This window comes from Penaeus vannamei, chromosome 37 (assembly GCF_042767895.1).
Source record: "Penaeus vannamei isolate JL-2024 chromosome 37, ASM4276789v1, whole genome shotgun sequence".
NCBI classification, from domain to species: Eukaryota; Metazoa; Arthropoda; class Malacostraca; order Decapoda; family Penaeidae; genus Penaeus; species Penaeus vannamei.
The window spans coordinates 18,257,346-18,273,000 of record NC_091585.1 but is presented as its reverse complement, the minus strand read 5'-3'; the positions used below and the strand labels follow the sequence as shown (position 1 = coordinate 18,273,000).

The following is a 15,655-nucleotide window of genomic DNA, read 5'->3' as shown; positions in this document are numbered from 1 at the left end:
TAACCTCACTGATTATTTTCAATCCACTTTTGTTCGTTGATGAATATTAGCACCATTAATGTTACATTCCAAAAAAAAAAAAAATCTGTATATATTTCTTTTCGATCCCAAACAATAATGACTCATGTCAAACATTTGAAGGCTTTAGTTTATGCTTTTGATTTACACAAACCACGTATTGTTTACAAAAGTTCAAAATATTTCATAGTTCCAGTTATATATATATTTTTTACAACTAACTTAACAATTTTCCTACACCATAGACAAACAAACACTGAAACAAATCACAACCTCTCATTTCTCTGTCATTTTCAGTTTGATTAATTTTGTTTCTGTCTTTCACCAAAGAGGGAGTTATCTTCTCAAAACAAATATCAAATACAAATTCGCAAAACAAATGGCATTACCAGTGCTATTTGTACTAACAACATTCATTAGCTTTCACACAGGATTTAGAGTAATAAAGGGGGAAGGGGGAAAAAAATAAATAAATAAATAAAAAAATACAAAAAATACATTTAAAACCACAATGATGAATGAAGTAGAAAAAATATATTTCAACTTCTAAATATTGTGCTAGTTCTTAAGCTACTAAGCAAGTAAGTCCATCCACTGCATAATTACATAACTGGTAACTTCTACTTACTGATTTAAGAAATGGCTCCATAGTCTTTAAAGCGCTATTATCATTATCATGCCAATATTAGTCCTCTGCATGTTAATGAAAAGACAATGTTAGAAAAAAAGCTTTCATATTTAACATAATGCGACTCTTTTTACATCTTGAGTCTTACTACATTTACATCCAAAAATGTATATAATTACACTACATAAATCTGACTGAACTTTAACCCCAAAAGTGAATCTGTTGAAATTCCTAGTACAAAAATTAATTTAAAATAATACTTTCCATAAGCTGGAAATAGTATTTGATAGCCTAAAGAACTTCTAACTTACAAAAAAGGAAGTTGCGACAAATTATTAGAGATTTGTAGAATGACAATGTTCACTCAAAAGAAAGCTGCCTATACATATAAGCTTTAAAAAAAAAAAAAGAGGGCCCATACACTCCTCAAATAACAAGGTTTTCCTTTACATTAGCACTGAAAAAGTCAGCCTGAAAATAAAGACTAATGAAATAGTAGATTACCGAGATCTGTTGCCAATGAAGAGGATGTAGTTCTCTTGAAAATCAACAAAATCTCTCCCTAAACAGCTTCAGTAAAATCTTACAGCATAAAAAATAATTCCATTTTAAAGACAGAATAAAATCTACAAGCTTGCATGCACACGCACAGATCCAAAAAATACTTTTAATAAACTAATTATAATGACCATGTGAGACCCAATGGCCTTAGTAAAATTAAAACCCATTACCAAAAAATGGCAAAACGTCACTCTGACCTTAATACAACTTTGAACAAACACTGAGGAATAGTTGTTGAACTGCCAAAAAGTATGATGTAGAAAAACACATACTAATACACCAATGAAAACAAATATACAAACTGGATAAGTATAAAACACTAAAAAGTTCCAATACAAAACCAATCACATAAAAAAAAAAATATTGTCATGTTTATTTGTGCAAAAGCTAAACTAACCACTGCCATTCCATTGTTAATATCATATTTCATACAGGCATTGCAGCAATATCAAGTCTGATTAAAAAAAAAAGAACATTAATCTCACAAGTGACTTTATAATTAGGGCATGATTATTGACAAGACACTTGTGAGAGCAAATGAAGAGACCTAACCAATGACTCTACTACACAGACACTAAGACTACAGCAACATATATTTTGGCATCTGTGAGTGTGTTCTAAATAAGGCTTTTAATTTGGTTGTCATATGTGCCTTGTATTTCAAAATGGCTGAAAAACTTTGTTCTTTTAGTTTCTCCTTTGCTTTTGGCAGCAAAGGAGGTGGTTTAATGTTGCCATTTACTGAGACTTGAGGTGCTCTTTGGTATTCTTGGAGCTTCGTGATTTGGGAGGTAAGACAACAGGCAACAGAATAATTGCAAGGGCTCCCAGAACAAACTGGAAGAATAGCATGTCCCTGAAAAGAAAAGTGGGGAAATATGTAAGAGTAAGGTGGGAAAATCACATTTACTCACTCTCCGTCTCTTTCTGTCTGAATACATTAGATTGGTTTAATAGTCAAATCTCTCTACCCATCTAACTTGCAATTCATGTCTATCTATCTACATATTAGAATAAATCAGACTAGTTTATCACGACACTACACTCCATTAAGATCAGTCAAAATCTATCTGATCTACCCTTCCATCTTTCTATATTTTACAATACAACAAGTTAATTTATCAAGATATATAATTAAGAGCATTCAAATCTGTCTTTCATATTAGACTGTTTCTCCATCTGTTTGTCTGTCTCCACATGTTGAAATACCTTACTTTATTATGAGGCTGCATATAACTAAGAGTAGTTACACCCATATATCTCACATCCTCTTACCTGTAGACTGCAATGCTGCCCCAAAATCTTAGTAGGATGAACGGGAAAGTGAAGTAAGCTAAGCAGAATCTAGTCACTACACATGTAAAAACATCATAGAGCTTCTGTGCCATGGGTCCTTTTGACACAATGTGGGGTCGCACCGAACGCCTCACCTGGAATAGGAGAAAATAGGAAAAATGATTGGAGATACCAATGCATAAAAATGTTTAAATCCCTTGACTGTGGGCATCTGTACTGTCAACCACGACGACCATCAATTTAAGGACTTGGACTTTCAAGGACTTTAAGTATCTTTTTCTACTAATTTTCCATCACATTTCTGCCTGGGCAAGCTGTTAGAAAGTTGTATGAAGACAGGGCCTCTGATCAACTTTTAAATGTTTCCTGTCATGAAGGGTAAGATTTCCATGACATGTATAATAGTACCCACCAGTAAGATATACAAAATGCAGATGGGGTAGACAAAGTGAGGATTTCTTTAAAAGGTAAAAGGGTATGTCATGAAAAAAAAATTGGGGGATCACTCCAGTCAAGGAATGGAATCTCTTAAGTCATCAAATAAACATTTGAAAATAGAATAAAATAATGTTTGCCTTATAAAAAAAGCAAAGAAAAAATATACAATTAAACAAAAAGTACTATAAAAACAACCTTGACCAATGCACACCCAGGTTTATAGCTAATCAGTTCACTGCAGGCAGAGGCTTCTAATTTGCTGACAAAGTGACCATGTCAAATATTCAGCTATTCCCAAATGTTTCCCTGTGAAATCTTGATGCAATAAAGTTTTTTGTTACAGTACCCAAGGTTTAGTTAGTATGTTTGACTGCTTTCATCTACCTAAATCTATAAATAAAGGCAAGTAAAAACTTGCTAAATAAGGCAAGAAAGAGGAATGGAGGGCAATTTCCCTCTTATATACATCAAATGAAGTTACTTATGAAACAAAATCCATCACAACTCAACCTTCATTGGTCACTTCTTAGAAATACAGAACAAAACTCACATTTCTTGCTGCAATTGTAAAGAAGGCACCGCTGACAAATGTGATGTAATACCCTGGATAGAAGCCATGCCAGATGGAGGACAGCATGTACGTGAATAGTGTCTTCTGAGTAGGTGCCCTCTCATACACCATGAAGCGCAGCCACTTCATAGTTCCGCTGTTCCAGGCTTCCAAAGTGTCCCGCAGACTCAGGCCAAACTGGAGATTGGGAATATGGGAATGATTTTTATTTTTATCTATGTCCTCGTTTTAAAGACCCACAACACTTCTGTAACTGTGTGATGGCAATTACATACCTGAATGTTTGTGATTCATATTATGTGCTAATGCTGTATCAATGTTCTGTTATCATCAACCCACTAATGCTGAGAATATGGACTGCCTATGGCTTTGTCTCATTATTGTTTTTTTTACACATAGCTTAACAAGGACTCTGTTACCATGAAATCAAGGCCTGCCTTGATTTCCCCATTTTCGGGGAAAAATAGCTTATTTTCATTACTAATATCTCAGTTATCTCAACCCCTTGGATCTAGGGGACATGACTATCATGTCATGAAAAATTTGGGTGAGGGCTGGGTGATAGGAATATCCCATCATGACTGCAAAAAGATTTTGAAGGAAGATTAGGCTTGCTGGAGGCTTAGGAAGGCGTTTTTCCATTATTCAAACCAATAAACGAGGCTGGGGTAATTGGGGGTGGGTTTGAAGTGGGGTAGCTGGAAGAAACTTGCTAAATAGTAGCAGAATTATTCATCCTCCCTACCAGCCATTTCCAGTAAAAAAAAGATGTGGGAAAATGGGCTGCCTGTTTTAGAGAAGAGTTGCTTCATTATGGTTGCTCAAAATTCTGGCTCTTCATTATGGATGATTGGATTTTATGGATTATCCTAGTATCTGAATATGGTGACTAAGCACTTGCGAGACGACTGTGTAACAAAAATTAATAAAATGTAGACCAATCCTGTAACTTAAAATACCAACTGTGTCAAAGGATTAGGGTAGGCTTTGTATGGAAGTAACAGTGCAAGTAAATATCAACCAAGTGCTACCAGAGATGGCATGTATGTACATGTCATGCCCATTGTGAGTTTAGTCTATCAACTAATTTTCTACAAGTACTAAGTCACAAATGAGCCAATTATGAGTACTACCTATCGAACCTATTTACCCTTTTCTTTGATTTTTGGAAATATTTTCTGTTATCTAATATTACTGTTAGCAATGTCAGTAATACTATAATGATCATAATATTTATAATAATAATAACAGCATCGATATTGATAGTATTAGTATTTAAAAAAAATTAAAAGTTCATAAACTCAAAGAAAGGTGAAATCAGACGAGGTCACAAAGTTTACTAAGGTCTACTAATTGACTCCATTAGAGCCAAGTACTTGTGGAGCCATCAATGTGCAGACACATTTCACAAAACAATGCCACAGTAAATACTATATTTCCCTGGCATTGGGCTAACATCCTCTGGGCCTCTTTACCATAAAAAAAGAAAGAAAGAAAGAAAGAAAGAAGGAAAGAAAAAGAAAGAGAAAGCAAAAATCTCACCTCAACCCCAAGAATATCCACATTGGAGACGAGGTTCCATTTTGCTGTTCCATCTGCATTGTAACCGTTGAATCCCATGCCAGACATATTGCAGATACTGTCTCCCAACATCCAGCCCGTGTAATAGACATGACGTGTGAGAGAGGTCACAGCCACAATGTAAAATGTCTTTGAGAGGAAGCTCAACTGGAAGAACTTGGGATCTGAAAAAGAGATTATAAGAATTGAATACAGAGGTAATGTAATCGGCACAAATGAATAATTTTTTTGTATCTAATGTTTACCAGTTTCTATGATCCAGTATCTGGATATGACATTTAGGAATTTGAGGTAAACTGTAATTAAATGAATTGCAATAATTTGAAGGAGGCTAAAAATGACAAAGAGAAATGACTCTTAACAACCAAATTTCACACATTTCTCCTAGACTCAAATTGACAACAACTGGCATAATTCAGGCTCTCTTTTGAAGAGCACATGTAAATGATGCAAGCAAAGGGAAAGCCAATTTTTAAATAAAATACCATACTAGAAAAAAAATACATCAGCATATTATACAAGCTACAAACACCAACCTGTAATAAAGGAAATGGGAAATTTCGGCAGCAAATATACAGTAACAAAGGCATTGCCTGCTGACACCAGAGCCTTGTACATGGCAACTGGCACGGGATTAGGCTCATCTTCAAGCCTGGTGCGGAGCTTAGAGTCAGTGAGCTTGCTTTCTGAGGGACTCTTGTTCCTGTTGCTGTCCAGAGAGCTCTGTCAAGGGGAATGAGAATAAATACTTATTAATTTCTAATAAAGAAATCATAATTTTTTTTTTTTTCCAATGAAAATCACTAGAGATAACTGACAGTGTAAAATTAATTACAATATTCAGTTGACACTATGACATAAAATGAGTAGAAAAAATCTAAAATCCCATTATGTATATATATTTAATCATCATCTCTATTTTGTCACAAAAAAATAAAAGGGAAAAAAAGAAATGAAGTAATTTGGTCACAAAAAAATAAAAGGGAAAAAAGATTTTAAATTATATCTAAAATCGAATAACCCTACCGCAGGCACAGGAGTCTGTAGAGCTCTCTTGGCATAGTGGGTCCCCTCAACAAAGTCCTGGTAGTCAGCAAACATGAAGTAAGGCCCAGCAAGGACGGAATGGAAGTTGAGCATATATCCAAAATACTCCAAAGCTGTTGGCTTCTTCCTGTGGACAACCATGTTGCTAAACAACAAACTGAATCGAAACCTGTTGTTGATAATCTCATTCCATAACTGAGGACTCCCTGTTCAGATTGCCCTTGTTGTCTTGCAAAGGCCATCTTTGTCTGATGGCCACAAAACTGTGACAGAGATTGTGGATGACAAATGTTCAATCTCTGCATAGCAATCAAAAACACACAGATCGATGGGTTTTCAATATAACGAAAGTTTCCTTGTTTACAGTCTGTGGGAGAAGTTAAAAGGTTTGGCTGGAGAAAATATGTCAATACAGCACTAGAACTATATCCTCACAATTACTACATTTCATTCAAAGAAAGACTGAGGCTCAAGCAGAGGAGGGAATAAAAAGAGGGGAGGGATGGGGGATATTGTGGGTGTGGCTGATGGAAACTTGCCAAACAGCATGAGATGTATTATGGGACACTTCATATGTTTCATCCATAATGAATAGTCATAAGCAATGTCCTGCTAGCTTTTTCGTGACTGATAGGACTACGGCCTCATTTTGAACTTTTAACATATTCATAAAAGAGGATTAAGGGATTAACCTTTCTCTCTCTCTCTCTCTCTCTCTCTCTCTCTCTCTCTCTCTCTCTCTCTCTCTCTCTCTCTCTCTCTCTCTCTCACTATCTCACTCACTCTCACTATCTCACTCACTCTCACTATCTCACTCACTCTCACTATCTCACTCACTCTCACTATCTCACTCACTCTCACTATCTCACTCACTCTCACTATCTCACTCACTCTCACTATCTCACTCACTCTCACTATCTCACTCACTCTCACTATCTCACTCTCTCACTCTCACTATCTCACTCTCTCACTCAACATCTCACTCTCTCACTCAACATCTCACTCTCTCACTCAACATCTCACTCTCTCACTCAACATCTCACTCTCTCAATCAATATCTCACTCTCTCAATCAATATCTCACTCTCTCACTCAATATCTCACTCTCTCACTCAATATCTCACTCTCTCATTCAATATCTCACTCTCTCACTCAATATCTCACTCTCTCACTAAATATCTCACTCTCTCACTCAATATCTCACTCTCTCACTCAATATCTCACTCTTACTATCTCATTCTCACTCTCCCTCTCTCATTCTCACTCTCACTCTCTCATTCTCACTCTCACTCTCTCATTCTCACTCTCACTCTCTCATTCTCATTCTCACTCTCTCATTCTCACTCTCACTCTCTCATTCTCACTCTCACTCTCTCATTCTCACTCACTCTCTCTCTCTCTCTCACTCACTCTCTCTCTCACTATCACTCACTCTCTCTCTCACTATCACTCACTCTCTCTCTCACTATCACTCACTCTCTCTCTCACTATCACTCACTCTCTCTCTCTCTCACTATCACTCACTCTCTCTCTCACTCACACTCACTCTCTCTCTCACTCACACTCACTCTCTCTCTTACTCACACTCACTCTCTCTCTTGCTCACACTTTCTCTCTCATACTCACTCTCACTCTCTCATACTCACTCTCACTCTCTCTCTCACTCTCTCTCTCTCACTCACTCACTCTCTCTCTCACTCTCACTCTCTCTCACTCTCACTGACTCTCTCTCTCTCACTCTCACTCTCTCTCTCTCTCTCACTCACTCTCTCTCTCACTCTCACTCTCTCTCTCTCTCTCACTCTCACTCTCACTCTCTCTCTCACTCTCACTCTCTCTCACTCTCTCTCTCACTCTCTCTCTCACTCTCACTCACTCTCTCTCTCACTCTCACTCACTCTCTTTCTCTCTCACTCTCACTCTCTCACACAAAGTAATGAATTCATCATAAATGTTCCCACTGGCTTTCACCGCAAGTGAGTAAATATAAAACCCTCTGTATCAGACTTGATTATAGCACCTAGATTCCCTTTTCACATAACAGCAACTGGAAGCTCTTTGGCAGAGCCTGGGATCACCCCTGTCCTCAATTAAAAACGGACACTAACCCTCAACCCGCTACCATAAGCATTTCTGAAATTACAAACACTAGTCCCCACTTCATTCACCAATGTTCTATTCAAAAACAAACATTGACCCTTATCTCAATAACAATACTGTTTTTGTAATATTCCTGCAACTAATAATAAAAACCAATACCAACCTGACCACCATCTCCTTCTGCAGGGGGGTGAGCTCTTCATCTTTCAGCCCTGACAATCCGTCATGCAAGCTGTATGCCAGCGATGTTGCCTTCTGCACCATGATCATCATGGGACCTGAGTGAAGTAAATGAAATGCAGGCATGAGGTTATCTATCTGTCTCATATTTATGTTCAGCTATTTTCAATGTGGCAGGAATCCCCTCTAGTAACTCACTATAGGGGATTCCAAGTTCAATCATAAAATGAAGCATGTATTTCTCACAGAGCCAACTATGCAATATGGAATAGTATTCTAAACTACTAAAGACTGGCAAAGGGAGAGCACTATTTCCATGGTCAGAGCTTATTGCTAGCTGCCTTGATTGGTAGCGCAGGTTGTATTACATAAAAATTATGATAAAAGAAGAAGAAGAAGAAGAAGAAGAAGAAGAAGAAGTAGAAGAAGAAGAAGAAGAAGAAGAAGAAGAAGAAGAAGAAGAAGAAGAAGAAGAAGAAGAAGAAGAAGAAGAAGAAGAAGAAGAAGAAGAAGAAGAAGAAGAAGAAGAAGAAGAAGAAGAAGAAGAAGAAGAAGAAGAAGAAGAAGAAGAAGAAGAAGAAGAAGAAGACGAAGACGAAGAAGAAGAAGAAGAAGTAGAAGAAGACGACACAAAAAAAATATTACTTATTATTATTATCATTATTGTTAATATTATTATCGCCATCATCATTATTCTTACTCTGAGTTATTGGACTACCTGGAGCAATGATATGGAGTCTATGCAAGAAAAACAGCCTATTACCATCTGGATAAATAAAATCAAATGACTAATATGGACACTGGAAAATGACCAGCAGAAAGAGAAAATAAAATAACATTGCAAAGGGGAGGTATAAAATCTTGTTACCGCAAACGAGTGTTCCCCTGTGCCTGGCCTATAAACTACACACCCATCAGAGTGGCTGCAAATTCCGCTTAGCAACCAGGTTCAAGGAGTTACAGGACATTTGAAAGAGGAAGGTATACAAAAGGAAAATCTAATTTGATTGGGAAGGAAAATGAGACAGGAGAGGCAGAAAGTCTAGAAGAGGAATACAAAACTTGAAGTGCAGCAAAAGTTAAACCTGGTAAAATTGGCAATACTCTGAAGGTAGATGTTGGCTCTCAAGATGGGGAGCCGGAAACAATTATGATGTGTTGAAATAATGGTTGCAGTGAAGGAAGACACAATACTGACTGGATAAGTTGAACATGTAAAATTGACACCAAGTATAATCTGAGGTACCATTATGTGTTTGAATTTATCCAGACTTGGCTTGGGTAAAAGTTCATGTGGATTTTGCTGGACCATTTTTTTTTTTCACACTGGTGGATGCTTATTCTAATGGGATTGATGCTCAAGTTATGAATAGTACCTCTGTATCTGCCACTACTGTACACCCCAAGAGAAACATTTTGAGATAAAGGATTACCTAGTACATTTAGAGATAATGGACCTAGTCAGGATTTACTTTTTAATGAAAACTCCATGCCCCCTAGCCCCCTGGGGTTAATGGGAGGCTCGGGGGAGGTGGGCCTTGCCAGTCCTCCTCCCCCCAGATAAAACCAATCGGCAGTGCTTAGTATAAACGGAAAGGCTGGGAGGAGGGGAAAAGTCCCTCCCACCCAGCAAGTGAGGCGGACTGTGGGCCCTGCTGGGAGGGCGACTGCTGGAGCGCAGGCTGGAAACGGGGACTACCCGTCTCGCCTGCGCTCTGGTGGCCGCCAGCCCAGAGTGAAGCTTGTGGGGGAAAGCCCTCGGGAACCCCACAGGCGGATGATGGGGCACGCAGCCCGCCACCCCCTTTTATATGGGGCAACGTCGGTGGGGGTGGCAGAGGTGGCATCCACCCGGAGCGACTGCCAGAGGCTGAACCTCAGGCGGGAAGTCAGGGTGGGGGCTTGGAACGTCCGTTCTTTGCGTCAGGATGATCGGTTGCCTCTACTGTCGAGGGAACTGGGGAGGCTGAGAGTTGAGGTGGCTGCTCTCTCGGAGGTGAGGAGGCCTGGCAGCGGCACGACCTGTGTAGGTGGCTACACCTATTACTGGTCGGGCCGCAGCGATGGCCACCATCTCCAGGGAGTAGCCATTGCCGTCTCCAGCAGACTCCAGCCCTCGGTAGTAGAGGTTACTCCTGTTGATGAGCGTATAATGGTATTGAGATTGAAGCTTTCTTTTGGCTTCATGTCTCTTATTGCTGTGTACGCTCCTACCGATGTTTGTAAACTTGACGTGAAAGAGATGTTCTACGCCAAACTTACATCTGTGGCAGACAGATGTCCCCGACGAGATATTCGCATTGTTCTGGGCGACTTCAATGCGGTATCTGGCTGTGATCGAGCTGGCTATGAGATGTCTGTCGGTCCCCATGGTTCAGGAGCTGATGCCGGTAGCGAGAATAGCCTCCTTTTCCGGGACTTTGCTAGGTCCCAGAAATTGAGGATTTCTGGCTCCTGGTACCAGCGCCCAGACCCACATCGCTGGACATGGTACAGTGATGCGGGTAACGCAGCCAAGGAGATCGACCACATACTTGTTAGCACTCGTTGGAGGATCCTTCAGAATTGCAGGGTGTACAGGAGTGCTGAGTTCTGTGGTACTGACCATAGATTGGTTGTGGCTACCCTCCGAGTCCACTTCAAAACCCCCCAGCGGTCAAATGATCACCCTAGGGTGTTTCATTTGGACAGGCTGAGGGAGGGGGAGTGTGCCCGCGGGTTTGCTGAGGCAATCTCTGATCGTTTCGCAGTGCTTGGCAGTCTGACAGACCCTGTTCTTCTGTGGGATACCTTTAAGCGTGAAACGCTTGATGCAGCTCAAGATACGATTGGTGTACGCCCGAGAGCAGTACAGAATTCCATCTCGCGGGAGACACTGGAAGCCACAGATGCATGTCGTGCGGCTCGTCTGACAGGGGATCGGGAATTGCACCGTTCTCATGTGCGCAGAACTCGGTCCCTGTTAAGAAGGGACAAGGAACAGTTTATTAGGAGTCTTGCAGAGGAGGTAGAAGGCCATTTCTTAGTAAATGACCTTCGTCCTGCATACCAAGCCCTGAGAAAGCTGAACTCCAAGCCCTCTTCACAGGTGACAGCAGTTCGCTCAGTAAGTGGTCAAATCGTTTCAGATCCTGTTGCGGTGCGGGGACGTTGGGCTGAGTATTTTGAGCAGCTGTACCAGGTTGACCCACCAACAGTTAACTTGGATGCGGGTAGTGTCGAGATCCCGCTGCCAGATCCACCTATCAGTGAGGACCCTCCCTCCCTAACTGAAGTTAGGGGGGCGATTTCCAAGCTGAAGAGTGGTAAAGCAGCCGGTATCTGCGGCATACCAGCTGAACTGTTAAAGGCTGGTGGTGAACCTATGGCACGGGGGTTACATGCTGTCCTGGCTGCCATCTGGCAGTCCGGTTCCGTTCCTCCTGACCTGTTGAGGGGTGTGGTCATCCCTCTCTGGAAGGGGAAGGGGGACCGTTGGGACTGCAGCAATCACCGAGGCATCACACTGCTCAGTGTACCAGGCAAGGTTCTCGCCCACATCCTTCTGAGACGTATCAGAGACCATCTACTGAGGCACCAGAGACTGGAGCAATCCGGATTCACTCCTGGTAAGTCCACAATAGACCGTATCCTCGCGCTTCGAGTCATTGTAGAGCGCCGTCGTGAATTCGGGCGTGGGCTACTTGCAGCCTACATCGACCTCAAGAAGGCGTTCGATACGGTGCATCGGGAGTCACTTTGGGAGATCCTGAGGCTGAGAGGAATACCAACAAGGATTATTGGACTAATAGCAAGCCTGTGTACTGGTACTGAAAGTGCTGTAAAGTGTGGTGGGGGCCTGTCGAGCTTCTTTCCTGTTAGTTCAGGAGTGAGGCAAGGCTGTGTCCTTGCACCAACTCTTTTCAACACTTGCATGGACTGGATACTGGGCAGAGCTACTGTTCAAAGTCATTGTGGGGCAACGCTGGGCAATATCAAGGTTACAGACCTTGACTTTGCTGATGACGTTGCCATTCTATCTGAGTCTTTGGAAACCCTAGTGGCGGCTCTCGATGCATTTAGCAATGAAGCAAAGCCCCTGGGTCTAGAGGTCTCCTGGACCAAGACCAAGGTCCAGGAATTTGGGGACTTGATAGGAGAACCTGTTCAGTCGGTACGTGCTTGCGGCGAGGACATTGAAGTCACAGAGAGCTTTACATACCTTGGTAGTGTAGTTCATAACTCTGGGCTGTCAGACCATGAAGTCAGCAGACGGATTGGCCTGGCAGCAGGGGTCATGAACTCTCTCAACAAGAGTATTTGGAGATGTCGGTACCTGTGCAGAAGGACCAAGCTTCGGGTTTTCAAGGCCCTGATAATGCCAGTTTTGCTATACGGTAGCGAAACCTGGACATTGTCCTGTGCCTTGGAGGCTCGTCTTGAAGCCTTTTGCAATAGGTCCTTGCGCCAGATCATGGGGTACTGTTGGCGGGACCATGTGTCGAACCAACGGTTGCACCGTGAGACTGGCACAAGCCCTGTTATCTGCACAATCCGTGATCGCCAACTCAGGCTATACAGCCACCTGGCTCGCTTTCCTCAGGATGATCCTGCCCATCAGGTCGTCTCTATTCGAGACAACCCTGGGTGGAGGAGGCCTGTGGGACGACCGAGGAAGTCATGGCTTGGGCAGATCGACCAAACCTGCCGTGAAGAACTAGAGATGGGCCGAGTCCCTGCCTGGCGTCTAGCCATGAGGGATCCTCATAGGTGGAAGCGAAGGGTGGATGCGGCTATGCGCCCCCGTCGGCGTCAGCCCCCATGATGATGATGATGATAACAATATTTTACATACAACTTGTGCACTATTCCATACAAGTTCAAATGAGTTTGCAGAAAGAGCAGTTCCAACTGTAAAAATTGTGTTGAAAAAGATGGAAACGGTGATGTAAAGGTCAAGCTGTTGAGAATTCTTTTCAGATATAACCCCTCCCCTCAATCAGTAACAGGTTACTGAACAATAGGTACATGTACTTAAGACCTAGTTTGGCATGGAATGTTCAACTGAAAAAGTATGAACAAATCATGATGGTAAAACAAAACTTAATTTCTGTTTGTCTGATGAGGTGCTTTTAGAGAATTACAGTGGAAGGGGGATGAGATAGTTTTCAGGAATGGCAGTTGAAGTTACCAGGCCCCTCTCATATAAAGTAGAATTATTAGCCGGATGAGTAATGAAGAGGCATGTAAACCAAATGAGATCCAGAATAGGTTGAGGTTCAGGATAGTATTGATTAGCATCAAATTTCAGGGGATAAGATACAAAAAGAATTAGAACCTAATTATAATCTTGGTGCTTCTCTTGATGATACTGGAGGGGCAGAGCCTCTACAATCAGTAAAGAACATCGAAATGAAGAGTGAAGCTTCGCTGACTAAGCTCAAACTCAAAAAGCTTGACCAGTGCATTCAGTCAAGCAGAGATGTCAACCACAGGATCTGGTACACAGAGTGGCACCTCTACTAGGACTGGTTGGGTAGTAAAGTATCCATAAAGACTGTATCTATAATATAAAAGACTGTATTTTGCCAAATTTCATGTAATACAAGAGCAGGTGAAATGTAAGCTATTATTTGTATGGAAGAAAATGCCATACTTTTACGTTCAGAAAACATATACTTTAAGTTCGTAGCACCTCACTATAGGCTTAGACCCTTGAGTGAGTGAAATGTAAATAACAAGGGAAAAAATGCCACATCAAGTGAAGAATATTTCTATTAGAGCAAACCAAGGTATACAGAACAGTATTCCAAGCAACTATAGAACATATTCCTATGCCACAAAAAGGTTTCTAAAGTTCAGCTGTTATATAAAATCATGGAAATAATTAAGCAAGTTTTACAAAAGTTTTCTCTGGAACTTCACTTTAGGAGTGGTGCTCAGTTTACATAAAACACAAGAATAAAAATTGCAAAGAAAGGAACAGCAAAGAAATATGTAAGAATTATAACGTTCATAATAATGACAGAAACAAAAAGAGTGGTTTAATAATAATGGAGAGAGTAAAGTAAGATGTTACCAAACTTCTTTATACATTAATTATATAGAAAACAGGGAAAACACACCATAAGAATTTAGGAATAGAGGAGAGGATCCTGGGAGTAAAGAGACGAAAAGAGGAAGAGAAGAGGAGGAAGGAGGGAGGAGGGAGGTACGGAAAGAGAGAAATGGAGATAAGGGAGATAAAAAGTAAAACAAATGTGGAGGGTAGAAGGATAGAGTAAAAATAACAGTCATATAATGAAAGAAAGAAAAAGAGTGACAAGGAAAGAGACTGAGATCAAGAAAACACACGAAAGTGTGATAGGAAAGTTGTCTTAAAGACACTAGTTATAACTAGTTATAACCAGATTATAGTTAAACTGTGATTTGATAGTCAAGGAAGTCTTAAATGACCTTGTCACCATATGATGCTATCAAGAACATATCTTCCATTAATCTTTGCTGATAAAGGTTTTAAACCATCAGAGTAAACAGTAACTTGATAATCGGTAATTAAGCCTACTTCCCTCTTACTGATAAGCTTCACAACTTTGTTTCCAGGGTGTTACCAAGAAAAAAGAAAAGAAAAATATCTATATGTAAATACTGTCTATAATAAGATAATTTGATGCTAGATTTTTTTTTTTTACAATAATAGCAATGTTTAATCTGAACATAATCATTATAAATGATCATCACCCAAACCCAAGTGGTTCAGAAACTCAAAAAATCTTTTCTCTACTCACCTGTCACATCAATAACAAAGACCCCATCTTCATACAGCTGTCGTTGTATGTGCATCACAGAGAGAAAGGTAATGGATGCAGCAAGAGTCACATGATGAAGCAGCGTTATTGGGAGCAGAAGCATCAACAGATAACACCCAACCACTAGAGCCAAGGCCAGCAACACCTGTCTAAAGAATACAAATCATTAAATTGTCTTACTTATCTATACCTTCCAAATATTTGCCCTTAGCAATATTCCTTAATGTATGTACTAAGAAGTCAAGAGAATGTCTTAGTAGATATCTTCTCTAACACAACCCAAAATAAGATAACATGCATACATGAAAGCTTTTATATGTGCATGCTCATACATGTAGCTACATACTTGGAAATGCATGAACACCCACACCCATGGCCACTCCCACAGCCACACCCATATCCACTTCAAAAAAGAACTGATAACAAAGATTCAAGAAAAAACACAACG

General features: G+C 40.5%; 1 protein-coding gene across 1 annotated transcript; it reads right to left on the bottom strand.

The window, feature by feature from the left end:
* On the bottom strand, positions 1-15,356 carry oys (lysophospholipid acyltransferase 6; the record flags this gene model as incomplete). Its single annotated transcript, XM_070115295.1, is given in 8 exon segments — positions 1-2,063; positions 2,483-2,637; positions 3,492-3,689; positions 5,055-5,257; positions 5,630-5,816; positions 6,120-6,267; positions 8,403-8,517; positions 15,187-15,356. Coding segments are annotated over 8 exon segments (1,294 nt in total), but the record flags the coding sequence as incomplete, so codon positions are not given.
* Between the last annotated feature and the right edge of the window lie 299 nt (positions 15,357-15,655).